The 26,306-nt window shown below is 46.2% G+C and overlaps 1 protein-coding gene across 5 annotated transcripts in view; it reads left to right on the forward strand.

Annotated features, from left to right (window-relative positions):
- Window positions 1-26,306, forward strand: part of Hnrnp-k (Heterogeneous nuclear ribonucleoprotein K) — an 83,224-nt gene that overhangs the window by 31,513 nt on the left and 25,405 nt on the right. For all 5 annotated transcript variants that reach the window (XM_071791495.1, XM_071791494.1, XM_071791498.1 and 2 more), the window contains 5 exons: window positions 8,504-8,619; window positions 11,740-11,796; window positions 15,462-15,505; window positions 20,139-20,211; window positions 20,385-20,495. In XM_071791495.1, coding sequence (XP_071647596.1) covers window positions 8,509-8,619; window positions 11,740-11,796; window positions 15,462-15,505; window positions 20,139-20,211; window positions 20,385-20,495 — 396 coding nt within the window. In that variant the 5' untranslated portion in view covers window positions 8,504-8,508. The remainder of the gene's footprint in view (window positions 1-8,503; window positions 8,620-11,739; window positions 11,797-15,461; window positions 15,506-20,138; window positions 20,212-20,384; window positions 20,496-26,306) is intronic.

Raw genomic sequence — 26,306 nt, forward strand, 5'->3', positions numbered from 1 at the left:
AGCGAAATTATCGCGGCAGTTTTGCAAATAGCCGCCATAAGAAAGAGCGTCTTGGCTGAGTCGCGGTCGATTGAATGAATTTGCGGACACGAGACGGAATCACACTCGTGCTAAATAAATTTGGTATACTAGCTCGTTCGGTCTTGTTCGCTTCCGGCTTGTCCGTTTCATAGAGTCTAATTTTAAGCTTGGCCGACTGGACGAATGAACGGACGGACAGACGGACGGATGGATGGGCGGTGGGTGAATGGATGAATGGATGGATGGATAGATAGATGGATGGACGGATGGATGGATGGATGGATGGATGAACGGACGAGAATGCACGTGGAACGTGGAAGCTCGTTAGATGCTCGCCTTATGGAAATAATTGGATCGCCAGCCGCAGAAACGTGTGTGCGGCGATCGATTCCTGTTTCGTCTTCCGAAAGGTAAATACGATCGTTATAGATTTTGTTAAGGAAGGAAATTTTGCTAATTATTTTAATGAAGATCTGAAATATCAAGTTATTTTATTTTTTAACGAATATTGTTTAATATTATCGAAAATGATTTATATTTGCATTGAAAAAAAATAATAATTTTTAAATTGTATGTCGCAGAAACGATATGTTCTCGTTACAAATGTTTATATCGATATATATTTGGTATTTTATTAATTTTTGTTGAAACAAGCTGGGCATCCACCGAATACGCGCAATATTTAATTTAACGTACTATTAATATTTAATTAAAATATGAATTATGTAATAATGTTTAAATAATAAAATAAACGTACATTAATAAGTAACAATTACATAATATATGAAAATATAATAAATGAATATTTAATCATTCTTCTTAAATTATTCTATCTTTAAGTCGTGTTGATATTACATTACACGGTCGGTTTGAGCCGCTTTGCCAGTATTGGCCGGCACAAAGCTTAATTCGATTTATGTCAAGTACAAAAGGGACAATCCTATTAAGGTGACTATATACCTAAACGGTGTAAATAGGTCATCGTCGGTGAAAACGTCTTTGTACGACGTACAAATTAGCGCGAAATCTTGTACAGAGTACAACTGTGTGCGCGAATAATAATTCGTGTTACAACCATCGCTCGTCATCTAATTGTCAGCCTGTTCTTTGATGTCCGAATAACGATGCTGAAGTTCCGCCGCTGCAGGTCTATCGGCGCTGCAAATTGTGGTTCCTATAGTTTTGAGTATATTCCAAACCTTCGTACCATCAGATATTCCGGACAGATACCGAGAATTCCGAGGCCGAAAGATACACGATCGCGAAAAGATCGTGTATATCTTTCCCAGCATATTCGCCGCGTTAGCGCCGCGCCGCTACTTTTTCGCGCAGGATCGCGGCTGCATGGAGAACTCTCTATTTGGATACGTTGTTACTACGCAACCATCACGTATCCGTCCAGGCTTCCGGCTTTCCAATCGTCTTGTCTGTCCGTACTTTGCATATTTCTCTAGGCATATTTTTTTCAGTGGGAATGGAGCGTTTCGTAGGCAGCTCGCGTAGAGCGCGTCTCGGCCAACTCGCGTGTACCGTAAGCGTTCTCCAAGCAAAACGGGGACGTCTCGCATACCGGGTATCGAATTTTACAGGCGTTCGGCGGCGTTAATCATTCTATTTCGGGGTCCCCGAGGAGCGAATGGTGCGCGATGCGAGCAGACGTGTCTCTCATATACCGACTGACGTCAAACGTCGAATTTCTAAGCCAACTCCGCTTGGTCTCGGCCAATAATCTCGCGGCTCACCTGCCAGTCCCGCCGACGACCCTCCCTTCCTTCGTCCCTCTCCCCCCTGAACCTCATTTTGCTCTGCCCAAGTCGAACATTATGCTCGGCCGCGATCGCGCGAGCCGAAGTATGTGCACATATGCAACGCTCATCCATATTCATGCTGATTTCCATGCGGCTGTAACTCGTCGCGCGTGAACGGTCGATTTTATTTTCCGCTTAATAGTGCCGTTCAACCGACGCATCATATGCCTCATTCGTGCCCTTTACTCATTAGCGACCTTTTTTTGTCTTTCGTGGATTTACGAAAAGTAGTCGTAGGATTTATCACTTTTATTTAATTAAACTTTACTCCGAAAATGTATAATAAGGGTTAATTGAAAGATCGACGAGATCAATGGTGGTGGCAATATTTTTCGTGGCATATACATAATATATGCCACAAAACATTTTGCGGAACAGTGATAATTGTAAAAAGAGGATAGGTCGAGCTATATTCAGAGAGAAACGGATACCTCGAAACGCTTGATAGAATGATGTTGAACAAAGTCCCTTTTACATGCCGCGAGTTTTAATCGATACAACGTTCGCGATTCATTTAACGTTTCTCGCTCTCTCGGTGTTTTGCCACTGTTATATTTTCGCCGCGCATTAAAGTTGTATGTAAAAATACAATAGGGGTTTTTGTTCATTTGTATATGGCGCGACTGTTTATACGCAGGTAGCGCGGTTATTTTTTTCCTCGGATAGAAGACTCGTAAAAAAATTATTGTTCTATACGACTACGGCGCTGGAGCCTGGAGCGAGGGAATTAGAACATGGTCGACGGAAAATATTTTGGTTCGCGGTGAGAAAACGGGCACGCGCGGCACGGGGCACCGCGAAACGAAAAGTTCAGGAGATATCGTCTATGTCAGTCTACGAGGAGCCATCGCCCGCGAAGCGAAAGCCGCAAGAACACTGCAGGAAAAACAGGAAACGTGCCTCTCGTTCCGACGACCAAGGTTTACGGTACTTCGAACCGCGAATAGCGCTGGTATATCGCTTTTTACGCACATCGCACTCCTTACCAGCGTCGATATACGTTCGTCGTCGCGTTTATGGCACTGACCGGATCCCCTGTTTCTTTTTTCATCTCCGCGCCAACCTGGCAATTTCTGAACCGCGCAACTTCCGTCTCGGCCCATCCGAACTCGCCATTTATTGAAACGCAGATTGCCTTTGCAAGTAGATCAAGGTTTTTGCGTCATCTCCAACATTCCTCGCTGATTTCAAGGAAACAACTTATTTAGAAAGAATTTAGAACGATTTATTTCATATGATCGTTGCGTCGAGAAAGAACATTATTGTTACAAGATATTTTTTTTATCTAGTTGGATTCAATGTTGGCGTTGCTCCAAGCGCTCGTCTACGACAAGAAATACCCTGTGCGACGTTTTCGTTATGAGAGAATGTATCGCATTTAGAATATTATCGGCCCTTGACTTTAGATCAATCGATCGCGCGGGTATATAATGCGACCGGGACAGTTTACGAAATTACGAGATGTCCCGGTGGGAATCGACGTTGGGGGGCCGAGATAGGAAACAGGAAGAGAGCCGTGATGGCGGGAAATGCGCGCGCGCGCGGAGTGAAAGGAGAAGCCAGATGAGAGGTTCGACGCAAAAACGGTAAACAAGCTTCTTTCGTTGTAACGGCGATGGACTTGGATTTATGGGGCTCCGCTGTCCGGTTTATGGACCCCCCCTCGTCCGCTCTCAGCTTTGTGCGACGACGAGCGTACCAAGGCATCGAGAGGTTTCTTTTCGCTTCGGGATATCCCTCTTCGTCCCTTTTTCTCTTTTACGGCGCTTTTCCTCGTCGGCGAAGGGCAGCCAACGACTCGTCGTTTGTAAACCGTCGCGTACCAGCTTCCCTCAATCCTCCGCGCGCTCTTTGTCACATCTCGAGCTTCCGCATTCTCGGAGTCTTAACCGGACGAGAAACGCGCGTCGAGTTAGTACCTACTTTTTGTTTTCTTTCAAATCGATATTTTTTTTCAAAAGCACCTTTAGGTGTCAAAATCCTTTATCGCAACTTTCGGAACGGGGGCGGAGAAGTATCGCAGCGCGTACTTCTCAAATATTGAAGGTATCGATATCCGATACTTCCGCGGCGACCCGCGCGCCTGGCGCAATTTTCGCGACGTCGGGATTGCCAGCGTCGCGCCGTCGCCGCAATTATTCGCCGTCTGCGCGGCGACGAAATAATTACTTGGACAGTATATAACTATGGAACACCATTATCCGCTCTCCGGTGAAGCGGTCCATGTCACGGATACGAGCGACTGCTACTTGCGCTCCTCTTTCGTCGAACTTTCTGGGAAAATTGAAATAGTTTGGTCGGTCGCTTAACTCTCGACGATATTGCTGTCGATACACTTCCTCGGTTCGTCAAACGTCCTTTTCTCTCCGTTCCCTCCCTTTCCTTCTTGCTCTTTCCCACCTCCTGATATTTCTGAGGGACGAATCACTCGCTCACACAAATTTGAACATGAATAGCGAGCAGAAATACGGGCGCGAGCGTGTTGTAACGTCGAACTGATTACATTTCGCCCGGTATGCTTCGCCGCGAAACTTTAACGGTACTTTGGTTAATCAGGTTATATACTATGGTATCTACTTGTTTTAATTGACCGTGGTTCGTGATACGCAGTTGAAGAGCATATAGTATAGCGCCGCGCGCCGCGTCCGTGCCAGACTTTGTCGATAGGTTGGATAGTAACTCCAAATTGAAGTTTCGAGAGCACTCGACTAACAGATGATGTGCATTTAACGCTTGAAAAAGCTTCTATCGTAATATCAAAAGTTTGTTTCCTATAATGCACCGCGAAACGATCATTTAATTTAAGCAACAAATTGCTCATCTTGTACGTATCTATTTATCAACCGTGTCGAACATGAAGGTACGAAAGGGTATTCGTGTCGAAGGGGGCCCGAGAACGAGGCTGTAAACTCACCGTAAATCGCGGCAGGCTGCCGGTCCAATTATCGGGTCGTCGAGAAACGAGAAGCGCATCGGAAAAGGTTTCAACCTCGCGTAATGACCGTATTATCGAAATGGAGCATCGCGCGCATCGAAGAGTTAATTGCTCTCTTCCCGCGATCGCCGGTCAAACCGCCTTCGGTCTCGTCGTTTCTTCTTGTCTCACGTGCCAATATATCACTTACGGACTAGCGTGCGGACTGGTTATGGACTAGTTAGTCGGTGCACTCCTGCCAAGAATGGACTTCCAGGCGCCTCACGCCACTGCCACCGTAGACTTCGCGGCGCCCTTTTTTTCCACCCTCTCTCACCATGCCTCGCCATCCGTCCGTCTCCGTCGTTCTTCCTTTTTCTTTCTCTCTCTCTCTTTCTCCTTACATTTCTTTTTGCGGTACAAGCGGGACAACACACGCACGCGTATACACGATCGACCGCCACGTGCACCCCATATCATTTTGTCATTCGATTTCTCTCGCGCGACCAGTCGACCACGCTGAGGCTCGCTCGGGTGAAACCCCCTTAGTCTTCGGGGAAGTGCGGCGAGGAGACCTTTTCGGCCTGCGTCACGAGAAGCGCGGTCACGCACCCGTCGTGGATCGATGGGTGCACCGTAAACTCAAGCTAAAAAAAAATTTAATTCCGTAAATGGCACCTTTATGGTAAATCAGTCATTTTATTAAATATTAAAAAATTCTTAAATACATGATGTCATATTTTTCAATTAATTTCTAGAAATATTTAAAAATTTGCATACGTGATCTCAGGAACATGAAATGTTTTACACTTCGGAAAACAATATCATGTGCGCGATGACCAGACGAAAACGTTCCGTTCAAGTTATTCTCGACACGTTGTAACGGGAAAGAATAAGGGATAAGTCGGCCGCGAATCAGAAAAACGCTCTTTTGCCGCGGAATCGTTGCGGCAAATTATTAACGTCGCGTGTCGGTATCTACTGGGGTGTACCGGTATCGATTCCGCCGTCCCGCTTTTTCATCGCGTGTGTATGCAACACACGGGGCATCTAGATGCCGTCGCGTTGCTTTAATTTCCATTTGCGTCCCGCCGACATTGTTATTAACCCCAGGCCATATCCTCGATCTTCCCTCGCAGTGGCACGTCGCGACCCTCCCGCGACAAGAAAATAATTGCCATTCGTATCCCTCGTAGCGTTCTTCGCGGTCCTGCGAATCGAATCCGATCGGATTGTCCGAAGCGCGGATGTTCGCTTTGACGCGGCTATATAAAAATAATTCCGTTCGTTGCTCTTGTGAACAAGCACGGAAATTGCGCTGCTCGGGGAGAAAGTTTCCACGTTATCTTATATCTGCATGGATATATATCCGGCGATTTGTTTTGAAATTATTAAATAAAATAAAATTATTGCACCCACGGCTCGATCAATTATCCCACCGGGTATTATCCGTCACAACGTTAGACTACTAGTGCGCGATTGATATCGTTATCGCGATCGTCCGACTTGAGGACGATTAAAGCAAAATTAGTTTAGCTCTTTCGTCATTGTGGTCGCGTGCGTTCATAATCAGCCTCGGTCTCGAGTACGACGGGTACGACCCAGTTTAGTCCGCGCGTTTCGTTTGCATATTTGGTTTGCATACCTCGCCAAGTACAAAGAGTGCGCTTTACTGCCGCGTCACGGATTTAAAACTGCGGTTAACGTTGCGCCACGCTCCACGGAAGCGTGCAGAATCGAAAGGAAAAAGTTAATTCGGGAATTGCTCGGGAAACTGTTAAACAGCTGGACTCCGTACGCGGAGCGTATCTGCACTTTCGAGGATCTAAGGCGAGCGAAATTAAATGATTTTACGTTAGGAAACGCGTGGCGTAAAATTAGCTTTGCAAAAAATCACGTGCCTTAAAGAAGTCAAATGAAAGACACGATTGTTTCCATTTGCATATAGAAGATATGTTGTTTGTCGAAAAAGACACGCTGCATTACAACACGATGCGGTGATATTGAGACACACGCACTCGCACGTAGCGCGCCGCCTCGTTAGAAATATGCCACGCGCTGGTTTCTGCATTCCCCCTGTAACTGCCTATAATCTTATATTACCGATGTTCTCATTGCCAGGTATGTTTCCGTATGCCGCGCATGTAGCCGCGATTTCTATGCTAAACGCGCGGCACAGCCGACAAATGGTAGTCGCGGCAGCCTCGACGCGTTACATTTACGTTTCGTTTTCTATCCTCGAGGGACGACGATAGAGTCTCGCGATCCCGCGCGATGGAATTTCGGGGCAAACGACTCAGACGTCGGATATATCGGAGACACGGGCCGCGTGTGAGTTTAATTAACGAAGCTTACAGTCGCGGTGTCACGAGAATACGTTGCGTGTATTATTACCAGAGAACGGTGAACACACCATTGTGTGGTTAGCCTCACTGTTCTTCAATCAAACAGACTGATTATACAATTAATTATTCGCAGTTCAATTGTGTTACATTAAACATTCTGGACTGGTGAGCAGATAAACAGCGATTATCGTGTCAATTTAAATACATAATCTTTATTGATTTTGGCAAAATTTGTTTCTCATTTGCTATAGGTACGCAAATAATGTACAATTCTGATATCGAGGGGGTATTTGCGTTTGCCTGATTATGTATTTTAACTTAGATGACGAAAACAAATTTTGTTGGATTTATATTGTAGAAAGTATAAACGGCTTTTGAGCTTTTAAGGGGTTCCGTAGTCTCTTAATTCATTGCGTCGGATAGACATCAGATGTTAGGCGAGTTTGATCGTGTTAACGAACGAAAATCGATGTATTAGCAATTTAATCGTATCTCGGGAAAGAAATCGAGGGGTTAACGTCGGATTCTGGTATTCATGCCCGCGGCCATTCGGAAAAGCTAAATCTCTAATTGTGCAACAAATCTTCGGTAGTGCGCATCCTGCACAGGGATACCGATGTAGGAAAGAGTTACCGTAGCTGACGGGGAGAATTAATCGTCGCTTTTGCTTTAGAGCAGTCTCCCGTTGGCAATGGAAAGTGAAAATAATTAAATTCTAATCCCGCCGAGTTTATCATTCCAGAGATATTTCCGACGTCGTTTATCGATGATTAACCGTGGCACCTGCTGTTTGCTTCGTTAAACCAGCTGTGCATTTTCCTTTCACTAAGACGGACGCGCAGACTTGAAGCTGTTAATATTCTACATCATTTGTGATTATTAATGCTTATGTTAATGAAAATGTCACTTCTTGAGGCATCGACTCGTTTTCACGAGACGCATTGTGGACATTGTGGACATACACATAAATCCGTATACGTTAGCAGGCATTATGGAACTGGATGAACTGTTGGTGTGCGCGCGGTATCGTAATTCATCGTCCGTTAAATCGCCTCGTTCGCCTTAATGACTCTAACAGCGTGGGAAAGCCATTCTAACCGAGGCGACGCGCGTACATTCGCCGTCTTTTATTGCATTTATCCGGCATTTCCGTCGAGGAAGCCACGCGACCGGTGGCGTATGTTAATCCATCGCGAATTTATGCGCCATAATTTCGGCGCAAGCGTGCGCGCGCGCGCCGTGCTTTGCGCCCACGCCGGATGACGTTGTACGAAATTGTAATAAAAGCCGCGAGTCCGATTACGACCGCGTAAACCTATATTCATTATTTACGTTCATGAGACGAGCTTCGCGATGCGATGCGACGGAGGAGACGAATATCTTCTGAAGAAGGATCCTTCATCTGTCTGTTTCAGGAATAATGAAGAGAGAAGCCGAGGCTGGCGCTATGACAGGTTCCGGGGGCCCGACGAGCCCTCACAAGCGCTATCGACAGGGTGACGATGAGCTCCGTCTTCTCATCCCGAGTAAGGTGAGTGTCGTTGATCGATACATCGCGATATCGCGAAACTATCATCCAAAACCCTATATTCGCTATAATTCGCGTCAGACTTTAGGGTAGAATTTTATTTGTAATTCTATTTTGACACGTATGTGCTTTAATATACATTTTACGTACGCGTGTGTTCTAATTCTTCAAATGTTTTTCGTATTACACAGCGCACAAAATTATAAAGTTTCCGTCCTGAATTCTAACGAGAATTATGTAAATCATCTTAAGTGCATGGGCTTTAAACTTAAAGCTACAGAACTATGTCGAAATCAGGAGTTCTACCGCCTGTTTTTGCAGACGACATTGTTTCCCCCTAACTTCTGGCTAACGTTCACGTCTCTCGTGTGACATGGACGCGTTTGTATACCGTTCCCCGAGTCGTCGATGATCGGAAATGTCGACGGTTGGCAACGCCTCCTCCGTCTTTTCGACGGCGCGCGTAGTGTGGCGTTCCAATGCACAATGTGAACAGGTCGGACGCACTTCCCACGTGCTTCGCCACTGGGTCACTGTATTTTCTAATCACGCGTGCCCGGTCTGGCTCTTTTCGCCGTTGTATTCGTGCGCGAATGGGAGTGCAGCGGTAAAACGGCTCCCATACAGCGCAGCAACACGGTACCACCTTCCGACACGTTCGTTTTCATCGCGGGGCTCTTCCGGTCATTGTCGCCACGCTCGGCGGACCGTTATCGGTTTCTCTCGGCTGCTTTCTTTTCCCCGCGGGAAATCCCCGCGAATCTGTAAACGTCGAGACCGTCGGGAGTTTTGACCGATGAAAATGCCTTCGTGTCTGTGCAGCTCTGGGGCACCCGGAGGCAGATCGTGCCTCTCTCAGTATCGCGGTCGTCTTTAGTGCCGTAGGTTCTCCGTCTCTATCGCCGATATATCGTCAGACCGGATGTTTCTCGACTGGGCGGATATTTTCTTGCGCCACCATTTCCTCTGTGGCGGCTGCAGTCTTTGACTGTACGTATGTTTTATGCGTACAATCGAAGATACCGGCCGCCGCCGCCTGCTTTCGAGGGCATCGGGAGAGAAGTAATATCGTGAATCGAGGTCTATCTGTACCTCCTTTCGCTCGATAGTGATTGATTGTAGCATTGAGAATATCGAAGGGAGCAGTAAAGCACTCGTTTTCTTACGTTTCTTCCTTTGTTCGACGTATTTTCGAAGGAGGATGCCGATGATTCTATCGCGTAACATGCTGCAAGCCGATCATTGAGAAACGATATTTTTTTCTACTTTATGTTTCTTCCGTGATTTCCATCGATATTTTTTGGGCTTGATTCGCAGCAACGATCCAATTTCGCGAGTTCCGCTTCGCGACACGAAACCATCCAATTATCGAAATAATTCCGACTCGATGTTGTCCTTAGCATAATCCCGTAAACTGTTTACGCCTCGCGCACGCTAATAAGCTTGATTGAATGACCGATTGTCACGAGGGAACGCAGATAAGCGCCCCGTCATCGTTCGCCGGCACGCGAGTGCCCGAAAAAACCTAACGTCGCGTGAAATGATATCCGGCGCGCGTGCGCGAGAGGAAGTTACAGCTCGCCTGCGTTTCCTTTAATTACCGCTGGTCATCTCTGATGAATGAAAGCGGAGGAAAATTCGCGAATTTGACGCTCGTTCGTCAGGGTGTTACCCGACTTTCGAGAGACTCGACCTTCCGCGGCACGCAACATTATCGCGCGAACGGCCCTGGAACGGCAATCGCGCCTGTTAATTTCGTAATGGACAACAAGAGCGATGTGTGTGCTATGCTGAGGTGGTGTGCCCTGATGCGTGCGATTTAATCGGCGTCGCGAGGGCGCCTTACTGCGATCCAGCCGGCCGAGCACGAACGAGCGTTCGTCGCGCTTGATCGCGGTCGAATCTCTCGCTACGTAATCGACGATATCATCGTGCGCTGTCATTGGTACGCGGTGTTGTGTCAGGGACGACCGCACCGGGTACGGCATTACCGATAGGTATCGCGGCCTTCGCGAGAAGTCGCGAAATTCGTGAGGAACTTGCTGGATATGTATGAATAAGATGTTTCGGAGGGTCCACCGATCTTTTCTTCCGTTCGCGAATTTGTACTTTTCCGAGCGAAGAATGAACGCCGTCGCTCGGATAAAAATGACTGCATTCCTACGTCTCTATGTCATAATATGCCGCGCGCATCGAGGCGCGTCCTTGACGCGCCTTCTCGCGGAGGAGAAAGTGTTAATTGTGCTAGAGCTCATTTAATTAACTGACGAAACGCGGCGGATCTGTCGTTCAAGATAGCGCGCTGGCCGTGATAAAACGTGCGGGACGTAACTAATCCGCAAAAATCCGTAGGGTCGCATACCGAGTTGCGATTATCTTGCATTCCGCGAGAAACGGGCGTTCGTGCCCTCGCGCGGCATCAGACACGTGCCGGAAGTCTGGGCTGCGGCGAAATTAAGAGTCTAACTAGAAGTGGACGTGAGGTTTTTGTTCTATCGCGGGCATCGGACGGGCCTGGAGAAAGCGAAATGTTGATGCACGAGCCCGGGACTCGGAAGAAGGAATTTCCGTGTTTCAGCCTCTTTCATGCTCCGAGATGGATTATCTCACTCCCAGATTTTTTACTCATTTAAATATTTGCTAATGCCGGTTACGCCTCCGGCGAGAGATACCTGTTTGATTAACGTTACAAAGACTGGGAAGACCACCCAAATATATACCTGCCCCATAATCTATCCTATTAATCTCGGACGTTTAGATGCCAAATATTTGTATATGTGTTTAGAAATTTGCGCGCCAATTATCAGCGTCCGTGTTAGCCTAAATAGCACGCCGAGCGCACAGCCTTGCACCGCGCGAATCGAAAAACTCCAATTCCACCGATCACCTGTAAAATTTAAAAAGCATAGCAGTTAATTCGGAGAAACAAATAATTTATTCGCATTTGTAAAATAGCAACCTTCTTATTTTTATCACTTACTGTCATCTCTAAATCTCTTTTGATCCGTTATTTCTCTTCGAAACTATCTTTATAACTTATCTTAACAGATCGTCTTAAAGATATTTATTTAGCCTAATAATAGTTATTTATTTAAACTAAACTTTATTATGTTTGTGTTACAGGTTGCCGGTTCGATAATCGGCAAGGGTGGCCAGAACATCACGAAACTCAGAAGTCAGGTAAGCTTTTGCGCTTCGATTCGTCCGTATTTTCGCTGTAGTTTCATCCCTGTCTTTGTCTATCTACTCGTGAAACTTCTTGCTGCGAGCAAGCTAATAAAAGAGATAGTGGAAGACATGGATCGTACAAACAATCGAGCAGAAGATCGTAAAAATAATTTCCGAAACGTGTTCCGAAACATTTTTATTATACATTATGAAACGATATGTTTTTACGATCTTCTGACTATACGTTTATGTTTAGTTCTAATTATGTGCCGGATTTTCAGTTGATTGAGAGTCATTTTTGTTTCATTTGTCGGTTTTTCCGGCGGCTAGCCGATATTAATCAAAGACTTGCATTTTACTTTTCTTGTGCGCTGTCTATGGACCGATGACGCGAGTGCCCGTAACGTAATTAACCCTTTAGCTCCCTGGAGCCTTTTAACTTCGTTTGAAACTAATATAATTATGGTTTATGTAATTACGGCACGCGGTAAAGGGTTGATACGCGAAGATTCATGTAATTTGTGTAAAGAGCGAGGCATGGGAGCCGCGCGCACAAAAGGCTTTGTCGCGAGAATTTGTTTCGCCAGGCGCTCGTCTCGTTTTCCAAAGACACCCCGTATCCGTACGAGCTTCATTATGCATTTGGTTCCTTGAAAGGCGGGGGCGCTTTCCTCGTTTCTCGTGTATCTCGCGCCGTACGCTCATATCAATGTTTCATGAGACATTTATTACTTGGTTGCAAGGAAGCCTCGGCCGTAGCTAGCTTCGATTTTATTCTTGCGCCATATTTTAAGAGTGACACGCGAAATTTTGTGCACGCTCGCAATGTGATCGATGGCGAGAGAACTCGTCTTTCTTACCGAAATGTCGACGGCTATGTCGACGTGGACGAATCCTCTCGTCTTCGCGCGCGCGATGGTCAATACATCACGCTATTTTCACGTTAACGTCGCGTCAACGTAATGTAACGTTGAACTATACGCATTGAAAATCTTTCAGTCATACTTTAACCAGCGGCAGGGAAATTCGTTGTTTTGCTTGAACCAAATGAGTATATGAACGTGCAGTACATCTCAGCATTTTGTGAATTAGAGTGATTTTGTCAGTGTTAACACAATTGTGACTCACAATCAATTCACAGCCAATTAGCTTACAGTAGCCTCTGATGAAATAACGATGACGATGAATTATCGCAATTCCATTGTTGCAAAATCGGCAGATACTATATAGTAGATATTTGTAAAACTATTGAATTTTGTTGTGAAATGGGAAATATTTTTTGGAAAGATGTCTGCCAATTTTGCCGTATACGTCATTTCAATTCATCATAAGCGTAACATTGACGATCCGCGATGTTATATTGAATAAAACAAGATCCGCTGAAATAGCTGAAGGGGAGCGCCGTAACCGTATCCTTCGTGTAACTCGTAGCTGCTAATAAATCGCGCGGTTTTACGTTTACACCATTACATTACTCGCATTAACCATCTCTTCGAGTTACGGTGGGGGTTTTAGCGCAATTTCAGCCGTCGTATCGAGCTGCGATGTTGAAGTGCACTCTTGGGGGAGGGACACACGGTATCGCGTTAATCGCGTGAATGTCGCGCTTTAATCGTGCGATTGTAATGCCGTGGCAAATCATTCGGAGATCTCCGCCACGGATTTTGATACGCCGGGCGGGCGAAGCACGTCCGGTCCGTCGAGTTTCGTGCACACGCACGTCCTTCGTTCGGGTGCACTGGCACACGAATGCGTTCTTCTCTCGATGAGCCACGCCGCGATTTTCGTAATACTTCTGGCGTAAATGAGAGAGAGAGAGAGAGAGAGAGAGAGAGAGCACGAAGTCACAGTACTGTTAGAATAGCGAGATTCCGAAAATTGGATACAGCACTTTGGGAAGCGGTAATTAACGAGGAGCTGTCTTACAATTAGACGAAATTATCGTGAAACGATTCGAGGAAATTCTGTCATTAAACGCGCGAGATACCTTTAAATTTATAGATCTTGATTATAATGAACTCGATTCATCATTCGTATTATTAGTCAACTCTTGTTTTTAATCAATGCAAGCTACACCGGAGCAAATGGAGCGGTACGATTATCGGATATAATAACGGATATTCAATTAGTCTGATAGCTTGAAAGGATCATTTAATACGACGGAGATATCGGAAGCTCTAGTCTCAAGTTCACTTTGCCTGGTAAATGGCACAATGCTCTCTGGTCGTTATTTCCGAAGAGTGCTGTATCCGAGGGAATCACTGGAGAGGATCTCTTAGCGATTCACTTTTAGTTCGCGCTGCCTTCCCGGCAACTTTCTACGGGACCCTCCTTGCGCGAAATCCCCTGCCGCTTTGCGGAGTTTCAACGTTCGAGCGCGGACGCTACGCAAACTTCCATGGGCGACATCAGAAAGGTTGACGTTAAAGGGTTACCTCGGTCGCGTGTAGAAAAATATTGGAGAATCGCGCGCAAGGGAATAACTTTACTCGTGCAACATGTTGGACGGATGAATTGCCGCGTGTATCAAAAGATTATAATGGTTACAAATTTCTTGAGCGGATGTTCGGTAAACGTAACTTATTGCGTCCGTGGCGATTTTTCTGTCTGCACACATCGGCGAACGGAACGGCAAAGTTATTTCCATTCGCGGCGAACTCGCGGAACTATCGCAGTGTCTATCGCGACGTCCACGCTTCGTCGCGGAAGTTTCAGGCTCGCGTCGATAAAACTTTCCGTACGGTTATCAGTTACGTGCCGGGCTCACCCGCAAGTTACACGGGATAGTTAATGGACCTCTTCGTTCAAAAATTAAAAACTTGCTTGATTAACGGCGTTTAGCGCACTTTGTTAGCAATTGAAATTGAAATATTCTTCGGACCGCTGTAGAGCGACGTCAATTAAGTGCCGCGTCGGGAAAATTATTCGAGTACGCCTTCAGAATTCTTAATGACTTCAATGGCGAGGAAGAGAGAAGGAGAGGACGACGATACCGGCCGCGCGGTCTTTGCCGAGATGATACAAGTACGTCTTGTTGATTAAGCACTTCCTTGAAGAGAGAAGCCGCGGTATCTCGTCCGTAACTTCGCGAGTTTTCGCCAATCGTATTACGATTTACGTGAAAGAATCAGCGGACTTTCTCATCGTACTTATAAAGTTTAAATCGGATACTCCGTAGGCTTATCGAATGTAAAAAAGAAACGCGCTATTCTTATATAAGAATGCGAGGTGTCCGTTCTCACGCGATTCTCGTTGTTCGACCTCATTTTTCCATGCCAATATTTTTCTCGCCCCCCCTCGCAGCCGATCCGATGACGCAAGGGAGGGAGAGAGGGAGGGATTAGGTAGGTGGGACAAAATAGGGGGAGGGAGGGGTGTTTTGTGGACGTAGAGAGCGGAGCGTGGGTGGAAAAATCGGGTTAGGAGGTTAAGCCGCGAATTAATCCAGCCGTCAGACGTGATGTCTAACTTGGTTGATGGTTTGTGCCCTGGCCCCGCCCCAACCCCGGCGTTGCCCCCCTGGCGTTGCCCTGCCGTTGCCCTGCCGTTGCCCTGCCCGGAACGACGGACCCCGACTCGATCGGCAAATGGACCACCACGACCCTACCAACAATCGACAACAACCACCAACCAACCACCAATGAACCAACCACCAACCACCACGGCCCAATCGACAGTACAAAGCCTCAATCATTGTACCCGATTGCCCCGGACCCGAACGGTAATGACCAACACCAACTACTTAATGTTCTTATTTTTCTTTGTCTCTAATTACGAGGTACCTATTAAGACGCCTGCGGCGAGAGCAGCGAATCTTTTTTCTGTATACTCTATATACACCACTACTACTTCCACCTTTCGTAATCTATTTTCGTGCTACTACTACTACTACTACTACTATTACTACTACTCTTTTTTTTCTTCTTCTGCCTATCTATCTAATTATCTGTTTATCTGTCTAGAAATCTGTCTTTCTATCTGTCCGTCCACCTGTCTATTTCTGTTAATCTGTCTGTTTTTCCGTGATACCATCTTTTTATTTTATCGGCATATTATGTGTTAACACGGCGACCATTTATCCAACACTTACATCGTCTACTACTTTCGTGTTTCATTTCGTTTTTTTTTCCCTCGTTTCTCATGAACACGTCTCTCTTATGCGTGTCCTCTTGACTGTATCGTCGCATGAGATGTATTGAAAGAGATATTTCAGAAAATACGTTTTACTATACAGTAGTCGTTTTCAATTTTAATGTCGTAAAATCTTTTTTTTTAATTATTGTTTTTTTTTTTCAAGGATCGCGAATGGTATCGATACCGCGACAAGTCGATATCTTATTAGACTTAAGCATCCTCAACAGTTCCTTGCGCGGCTTCGGCTTTGGGTGAGAAATCAGTGGTCTTACAAGCGAAAGCCGACGCAGCACGTGTCGCACTTTGTTGTTGGCACGCGGTCGCGCGAATCGTTCCTGATGAATCTGTCGCGCCTCTCGCGAGACCGCTTATGAAAATCAGACCGATTTAATTCAATCTGGTTTAATCTCGCAATGGGGAAAAAAGAAAAATTATTTTACCATTAAATTCACCATTGCAAATTTTACAGAAATATGTGACGCGAGGACACGTAGAAGAATACATTTCACAGATTCTGTTTTTCTTAATTTTTAGATAAGCGTGTAACACCCGCGCGCGCGCGCGCTACGGATTTGTGTATGACCAGCCCACCGAGGATTTCGCTGATCTTCTAAGCGCACATACGGACTTTTACTCATTTCTTTTTCTCTTTCACACCCTCCCTTTCTCGTTTAATTTGTTATTTGTTGGTTTCTCCTGCGTAAGCGCCACGCAACAAAACGTGTGCGATATCACTCGACACCCACACACGTTTATACACACACGTACGATGTCGGGATATGTTCTAAACGGTGTCTGTAATATGTGGCTAACACACGGAAGCTAAAATGTGGTATGTGACGCACGCGGCCGTAAGGCCGGCTCAGTGTTAAAGGTTACGACTTAAGGTGTTGTTATCGCGTTGAAAAGTCAATTGTAACGTCAAGTAATGCTCTCGAAGGAGAAATATCGTGAAACGTCTTTTATTTTAACCGAGATCGAAGACTTAAAGCGAGAGTTAAATTTCGGATAGTCGTAATGACGAAATCACGAGCGTCATTCTATATATTCGCGCAGTTTACAAACCAACACTCTTTCAACGCGACAAAATACCTTCACTCTTTAGATATTCCGCCCCGATAAGTGGTTGTCCCGCTACAAGTACTCCGACGTGATTAATTAACTTGCCAAGTCGAAAGTCATTACCGATATTTCGCACTGTGGATCAGTGCCGCGCGCGTTTATGTGCGAATCCCGTCAGAGATACTTTAATGATAACTTTAGACCGGTTATTATACTCGATCACATCTACTTCATTGCGGTCGATTGATGATTACATTAGATATATGTCACGCCTCGATCCGCACACTCGGTGTCGTTTTCTTCTAAGAAATTATGTCGCCCGCGCACGAGCGCAGGTATTAACGGAAAATTTATCTTCGTCCTGGGACGGCAATAAATTTTTTTATCGCCGACGGTGAAGCTCCTCGAGAATGCTCCCTTAATGCGATTTTCATTCGCGGTTGTACCGATACGGCCGGGAATTTCGCCGGTACGTAATAAAGTACTGCAAATTCGAGAACGATCCCACCGAACAATCTGCACGATTATCGGCGCGATCTATTCTCCATACAATGCAGATGGAAATAAATCTTTGAGAAAGTTTCAGAAGTCTCAATATTATATTAACGATTCGTTTAAAAGCTCCTTTTAATAGATATCATTTTGTTCGCGAAGATTTTCATTCTCTGTGCAATTGACATTGTTACTAGATTGCTCTCGACAAGGCGATACACGCGTAGAAGTCTTTGCTCTATATGCTTCCCTCGGAATCGCGGCCCTCATAAAACATTCAGCCATCAAACCTTAGAATCGTTCGAACGCTCTTCAACGTTTTATGCACCATGGAGATCTTTAACTGCCGATAGTATTCTTTTTCTCTATCCATCCTTGTCGCGGAGCAGCGTCAAACGCCATAATCTAAACCTCGCCGTCCGCGAATCTCAGTATATACGCACGTCCCCTGTGATTCTCGAAGGGATGACTTTCGACCAGCCAACCCCGTAGCTGTAACGTGCCATCCGTGCAATCCGTGCCATAACGCCGTGATCCATCGTTACAGAGCTTGTCTAAAAAGTATCAAGCTCTGTAACGTTGGATCACGGCGTGATCCGCATCGATCAACTTGCGTGAAGTACGTATCTCAATCTCGACTTACCCGGGATTACTGTTCTTCACCGACTGATGTTGATCAGTTTAATCGTCCTGTTGTCCTTAAACTGGGTTAAAACTAGGGAAACTCGTAACGGGTGATGGCAGCTTTCGTCAATCGAGAACGTCGCCGACTAGGAGATTCCTAGGAGCGCATATATAGCGAATAAATAACAAATTAACACGTAACAAACATTTGCATTTTTAAATATACAGGATTGCGGAAACTAAGCTAGTCAAAGTCGCAATATTCCCGCAATCGCGCTGCGCGGAGAGATTATTTTTTCAAAAAGAGCGCGAATAACCGCGGATTACATCGCCAACTGGATGCTTTTCTCGCGGGACCGGTAGAAAAGCGCGTGCGGAATTCGATATGTATATCTAGTCGAATGGAAGATACGTGGCTTCAGCTCGTTATAGCGGGGAAGTAGAACGGAAGTGGACGACGAGAAGGAAGGGGAAAGGGTGAAAAGACGAAGGGAGAGACCGACCTCTTCGTGTATTCCCTCGTATTAGCGGGAGGAGGGTGGGGGGTGGATTCGTGCCGTTGTTCCGAAAAGTTTCGTGTTTGTTCTCGATCGTGGGAGATGATAGCGGGTACTCTCGGTGCGCTTCTTAAGACCGTAGGGAAAGGGATACCCGAATACCATCGTCCTCCTTTTCAAAACTCTGAACGTATTAAATACCAATAGAGAAGGGGAGAAAAACAAGTAAACCGTCAATCAATTCTGAATCTCCCAATTATCGTAACTCGAAAGAAACGAATTACCTATTTAGCGGCAGAGCAGCGGCACACTTCGGGACTCTCGGGTCGCTGAAAACAAATTACACGCTTTATACGGGGATGACGTTAAGAGAATGGAGACGATGTTCGGGTTTTTCCCGTTCCTATCATATATATCTCGCTGTTCTCCCGTTCCGCCGAGCGGCGACGATTCCGCCGGAAAGGAAGCGGATCGATATTGATTACTATCGGCGGAATTGAACCGCGTGCGTATTACCGGGGGGTGTTTTCCGCGACGCGTAATTCGTCCCGGTGGGGGACGGACGTAAAACGCGATCGTTCCGATCGCGCGGTACGATTGCGGCTGAATAGATGTAGGTCGGGAAAATACAGCGAGGCTGAATCTAGTCCGAGCTTACGGTCGATCGTCGTGGCCGCGATTGCACGCGATCCTATACGCGATTCTCGCAAGCTGCGGTTGTTGACTCTGCTATGTGGCGGAACTGCTGGAATACACGTCGCACTCGGATTCACTGTGTAACGCAATAAATCTAAATCCCTCAACGCTGCCTTAGTAACGCTCGTAATTTTTGTGAAACGTTGCGAGATGCCCCGGATTTATCACGTGGTTAAAGATTTACGGCTTCGACAGAGATTCGTTAATCCGCGGAAAATCCACTGTACGTTGCAGTTGACAAAGAATCGTGTTAACTCCGTGCGTCCGCATTGAAAATTGATCTTGTAGCGCAAACGGCGTTAATCGCGTGCACGGCGACAAATATCGAACGCGACACACGGTTGCCGTTAAATTTGTATCGCCTTTTAATGCACAATGCGTTGTCATCGCGATCGCGCGCGACGTTTTGTATCATTGGGTGTCGGTGTCGACTTTTGTAACTCTATCAGGCTCGAGTCCAACATCGAGGTACAGATGTTCGGGATATACAACGAACATTCGTAACATCGTTGAGACTAAATGCGATGCACTATATATACATCCAGCTCGGATCGACCCGTGTGCGCATTTAATTACTTTCTACTCCATCGGGGGCGTGTTGGAATTTCATCGACGCCTCACTTCGGCTCTAACCCGTTTCGAAGCGCTCTAACGGGTGACGTTGAAATACGCACGGGGAAAAGGGGGACGGGAAGGGGGTGGCATCGCTGGTTGATGTAATCACACGCGAGCGCGTCTCGTACGCACATACGTCATTCGCACGGGGCTGTATGGTCGATATAGCACGTACGCGAAATCACGCAGCGGTACGTAAGGTCAGCATAATTCTGGAGGTCCTTCTGATTCTAGGGTGCTCACTATCAGTTCGGACCTGCCCACTGTTCTGCAAGTGTTGAACGAGGTCGTACCTAATCTGGAAGAGGTAAGTGCTAAACTCCTAATCCTCACCCGCGCCTCTTTCTCAATCGTTTGTACGCGCTTTCGCGCTCCTCTTAATCCCGCTCGTTTGAGATCGCGACGATCGATTCCATCTGCTCTAGACCGTAGAAGCAGCGTATCTCGAATTTCCACTATTTATTATCGACACGATTTCAGAACGGCTCTCGCCATGGCAGCGACGAGATCGATGTGCGCATGCTGGTGCATCAGAGTCAAGCGGGATGCATCATCGGCAAAGGCGGTCTGAAGATCAAGGAGCTCCGCGAGGTGAGTCAATCTTTTCCAATATTTATTCATGACTCGTGATTAAAGATGACATAACGCGTTTTCTGCGTTTTTCTCGGCGAACAGCTATTTCGCGGCATGTTGCCACGTTTGTGCGATTTTGCATGAGAAACGGCCACGAAAATTGGAAATGCAAAACGACGCGAGTATACCAAAAACTGAGCAAGGGCAAAAAATGTTTCCTTGTCGCTCCAATCCCTTTACGTTTTCAAACTACACGCCAGTGTACCGAGTATCGGATATTTAATTTATCAATTGATACAACATCAAAGTAGCGGCGCCAACAGCTTGGAAGTAAATCCAGCCCCATCCTTTCGTCGGGGAGAGGCTCTCACGGAGCTTTTATTTTATTAACAATTCATCGGCGATCGCGAAGTTTTGCCTCTGTGAACGCAAACACTGCGATCGGTTTATGGACTTTAAAGCGTGTATTAACTTATTAACGAAGTGAAAGACAGAGAGATCGAAACTTTGAAGCGAGCTTGTTTATAATGTATTCAAACTCTTCCAGTTTAATTATGGGTGCGAGGGAACTTTCATGAGAGACGTTGTTCATCGTAACATTTCGCGGTCGGATACTTCGGACACCGTATAGATTTGCGCGCTGCCTAGGATACGCGAGTTATTGGTATTTAAGGATTCGTATCAGCGAGAAAAGATCGTTTTGTTTCTCTCCGTTCTGAGAATGGCAACAAAGCGGCATAGCAAGATAGAACGACAATTAAGTCCCCTTTAATTAGCGATCTCTCCCCGACATTGTGGCCTGGATTTTACATAACGAGCCCCATACTCGTCCGGGTTTTCAAACGAAGGGCTCGGCCTAGCTGGCTGGCTGGCTGACTGGCTGACTAGTTGGCCCGTTCTGAAATATGCAACGTAGTCAAGTGGCTCGTTACGTTTTCGCGTTCACGAGAAACAAAACTGAATGTAGCCGACCGACCGAGCTTTTGTCTCGCTTCGAATCAGTGAGTGTTCAAGTTGGAGTGCCGTCACTTTCCTCTTCCGTCATATTTCTCTTTCTGTTTCTCTTCGAACGATTCGTTCCACGTTTTTTTTTCCGGTCCGACAAATTTATCACTAACGCATTTGAATAGTCAATGATAAACTCAGAAGGTGACGGCAGCGATCATTTTGCAAACTCCGTGTTAATTTGCTAATCGAATTGTTGCAATTCTTAATACCGCAATTATTCTCTTCGATATTTCAATTATATTAGCATCATGAAACTAATTGAAACGATAATCATACGTAAAATAGCAATCACATGTGAAATAAAATTAAACACAATAAGTAAAAACCTTTTATAAAGCGTTACTTCTCTCTACGGTTTTTAACTGGCTACGTTTTTTCAGTGGCGCATGCCACGGTTAATTAATCAGCTCGTATTATCCACGAGAGTTTTTATTTACCCCGTATTTTTGCGCTATTGCCATCATTACCCGGCTGTGAGCGAATTTACCAAATTTCACATACAGCGCCTGTATATTCGCGTAACACGCGCAATAATGTTGTTTAGCAATTTACTGAAAACTTATTCGTAATTTCGTCAGCCTTAACATCCTCCCCGGTGAAGAGCAGCCGAGATAATTAACCTATTAGAGTTTAGTTAACTGCTGCGTCAGATAATACATTTTAAACGTATTGCTTGAGAGGGAAGGGGAGTTGAAACAATCGAATTTCACGATGTTGTAAAAGGTAAAGGTGAAAGGTAAACTAGCGAGCTTTTTAATCAATCAGGAAAAATGTTTATTTTTTACATTATGTAGCGTGCACACAGCGAGCTTTAAACTTTTTAAACGGTGTCGGAGCAAAAAGCTTCGCACAACAAATGAGATAAATTCCGACGGTTTTGTTTGGCGGACAATCAAAATTTATACCTGAATAATTTGACGCGATTCACGAGACGAGAAACACAAAAATTGCTCTCTGTACCTCGGTACGATGTGGATAATAAAAGGAGCCGCCGCGAGTCAGACCAAAGGGGCCCCTTTACCTTTACTTCCCCCTCGAACGGGGGACGGAAGACACGGCACCGCCACTCGGCGACATCGCCGAGTCGTTTTATTTCGATTCCGCGGAGGTTGGTAAGGGCGATAACTTTATTGATTTTGAACGGGATTCCGGCGAGCTCTTCTTTTTTTTATCGTGTTATCGAGGATTCCGTCTCGGTGCCAGAAAACGCGCGCGGCTCTCCGATCGCCGGCTTTGTCGTCGTCCAGGAGATAAGGATTGAACGGGATAAGGATTGTTTATTATTCCGCGCGAGTACGACGCGCGCAGTTCTCCGGAATTCTATATTCTTTGCTCTTTCCGAATGACGAAAAGAGGAAGGTTCTTTCCCGTAACTTATACATAGATGTGAGCGAAATGGTGCCGATTGTCAAAACGCGTGCGCGCGCGCGCGCTTGAATAGGCCCGCAATTTTCTTGCAATTGTCGCGCGAAAAGCTGACCGAGCGCGCTCTGTTTACCGCACGAATTATTACGCGGCCGATACAACAATGCGCATGACGCGACGTGTACGACGAATTATTACGCGCGGATAATGCCTGGGACGATGAGAATTGTGTGCGATCGAAATTTATCGACTGTTTTGAGGCACGTGCGTGCGGGCGCGCGGGACCGCGGTTGCGGGTTCATCACCTCTAATTAACCCCTCGAGTTTCCCAGCCGCTCGATAACAGAGCTAGTTAATTGCAGAGCAGTGACGCGATTTCGGTTGACAATGTCAGACAACTCGGCCAATATTTGCGCGGCGATGACGACGACGATAACGCTTAACTTCCTTGGTTTGACCGACGTCGCTGTGCATTTATATCGAAAAATTCGCTGAATATCCTCGCTCCGCGACACTTCTCTCCCGCATCATCGAAACGGAATTTGATACGAGGTCCATGCAAATAGATTGACTGATAAATTCGGATACTGCTTAATAACGGCGTTCGAAGGACGTGAAAAGAATACGAGATGCGGCGGAGAGAAAATATGCATGACACGAGGTATGGTGGTGACACGAGACGCGATGCGCTTGCATCTGTGAGTATAATACGACCACGATCGTACACTTTGAATCTTCAAAAGAGTCCGCGATATCGGCATGGCGTAGTCAATGGATGAGCAAATCGTCGAATCGATTTCGCACAGTCTTCAATGATTTTTATTCAAGATCATTGTAATCGCGAGAACGAAACTCACAAAATATCAGAAAGTGTCATTTCTCTCATAAATATTGCCGATAGCATCGCACATCGTCGCCGTGTAAAAAATGGAGGATCGGCGAAAAAACCGGCGATCTGTCAATTGAGTCAAAACTCATATCTCGGGGTGTCCGTTTAATTTTGCAAAGGTTTCGCGGCTACGCTACTCGATGATACGCCGAGCGAAATTCGTCATATTCGTGCCAACGCGAGCGTTCCGTCCAATCAATCGACAAAAATGCTGGTCGGTTCGAGAGGTAACGCCTCGATGTCCCGCCGCGCCGGAGCCCAGGGATCGACAACCGCGGGTCTGGACGTTGCGCAACGCGAGATTAATATGTTTGCCATAGAACCGATGTTTCATGCGCGACGTGCTCTTCTTTCCCCTCGGGGGAGGAAGACGGCGTAGTTCGGAATACGCGGGCGTATTAACGTACACGAGGAAGCCATATGTCCACTTGCAGTAGCTAATCATTAGGCGCGCTCACAATGCAGCTCGTCGCGTGCTAACCACACGTGTGCGTGTCATCAGGGAAGCGCGTTCTATCACGCAGCGACGTATCCGCCGCTCGCGTATCTACAACCGCATGCACGATCTACATGCACGTACGATGTGGCAATTGCGTGGCCTCGCGTCGCCTCGCGTCGCCTCGCGTCGCAGCCGATCTTCGATCTTCGTCATTCCGGTCGCGTAACGTAACCGCCGACCGCCCATTAATTCCACAAGAACCACCATACTAATGTAAAGCTCGTCTATCGATTCGAAGAAAATCGGTCGCAACAGGTCGCGAATACGAACGTAGACCATCTCGTGTCTTTCGCGTGCCTCTTTACGGTGCAATATTTTCTTTAAAGACTCCTTTTTTTAAAGACTTCAACTTTTTATTGATAAACTTCATCACGGCAGTCGGATCGTAAAAAGAGTGAAACTAGCTCAGGCGGCACTCTTCTCGGTGCATTCTTTCGCGACGTTAGTGCTTTTTCTTGTGACAATGCTTTCCTTCCAGTGCCTTCCACTCGTCGTCTCGTCGTCTCGTTGAGGTAGTCAAAGCTGCTTCGCAAGTTTCGTGCGTTTAACGGGCGAACGAGAGAAAGGGCGACGTACCGAGTTAACGGACAGGGGCAAGCAAAAAAAGCTCTCTTTCAGCGAAGCTCGAAATTAATTCCAGGAAGGTACACCAGATAATTATGCACACGCGATGCCTTTATTATCCACCGACGCCGTTTTGTCTACGGCGCGTGTTTGGGGTACGGGGCGAGGTGGAACCAGAGAGGAGAAGAGAGAACGAAATATGTGCGTTGCACCGCAGACTGTAAAATTACGTTTGGGTTGCGTTCCTCGCGTATCCAATGTTTACGATCTTTTTTTATCACATAACAGATTGTTTCTTACGTCAGCATTGAAAAAGGGTGCATCCACACATTAAATTAAAATTAATTGATTTTTATATATATAGATATTTTTAATGAAGGCTGCACGTACCCATTGATAGCTTTTATCATGAACAGTTTTTATCGCAATTAGATAAACGTCATTTATCACAGATGCCTAGGCAGATATATACGGCCGAAATAAATCGCGTGTATTTCTATATAAATTTGTATGTGATCGGGAAACGAGCTCAAACAAGCCGCGGTATTTGATGGTCGCGGCAAGAACCGCCCGTTTAACTCCGCGAAATGTTTGACTCCCTCTTGATTAAACTGTACGATTAATTAAAGTATCAAAATATTTGCCGCGTACGCACGATTCGCGTCAACGCAAACTTTACCGGTGATTTTCGATACCGAGCGTCGTCGCAGCGAGTGTCGCTCGTAAAAGGGATCCGCCGCGCCTCTCTTTCGAAATCCACTCTTCCGACGGTCGTGTCTATTTGAGCTAGCTTATTTGACAACGTTCACCTTTCTGATCGTAAAAATCCGACCGTGTCTTTCACGGTGGAAGTTGCGAGAGGAATGGCGCAAGGCGTTCTAGCGAGGGAGCTCTCTTCTATTCTTTCAATCATTCGTTTGCCGCGCTAGGGAGGCACTCGCGGGCAACATGTGTTGCTATGGGCCTTTCTGGCGCTGAGGCCTCGCACGCAATCCCTGAACAGGTGCTGCCGAACCAGGTAACGGACGGTTCCGAGCAGCTGCCACGCCAGGTGTAGCGCTAAGTCCCTGAGCTTCGCCGGTGACGCTCAGCGCGGCAAGACGAGTCTTCGGGCCACCTTAACCTTTCCTTCCCCCTCCCCCTCCTTCAACGAAGGTATTGCTCGCGTCCTTCTGCAGATCCGAGGATATGAGAGGTCTCATCAATGCGCGCAACAGAAATACAATTTTTTTTCCGCGAGATTATTTCAGGCATAGATAGGCGCGAGTAAAAATAGAACACGCGTAAATTTTATGGGAAAAATAGAACGATTTGTGAAAGTTGATTCAGAGAAGAGCCGAGAATTGATACTGCAGTGTATGCAATAATTTTGAACCAGGTTTATTGAAACCAATATATACGCCGAGAGCTCTATTCAAATATTCCGGCGATTTGCAATCTGATCGAAGTACCGGGTGGTCCCAAGGGCGACTTAACAGGGGAAGCATCGCGCGGCGGAAGCGGG

Source organism: Temnothorax longispinosus, chromosome 10 (assembly GCF_030848805.1).
Source record: "Temnothorax longispinosus isolate EJ_2023e chromosome 10, Tlon_JGU_v1, whole genome shotgun sequence".
In the NCBI taxonomy this organism is placed as follows: Eukaryota; Metazoa; Arthropoda; class Insecta; order Hymenoptera; family Formicidae; genus Temnothorax; species Temnothorax longispinosus.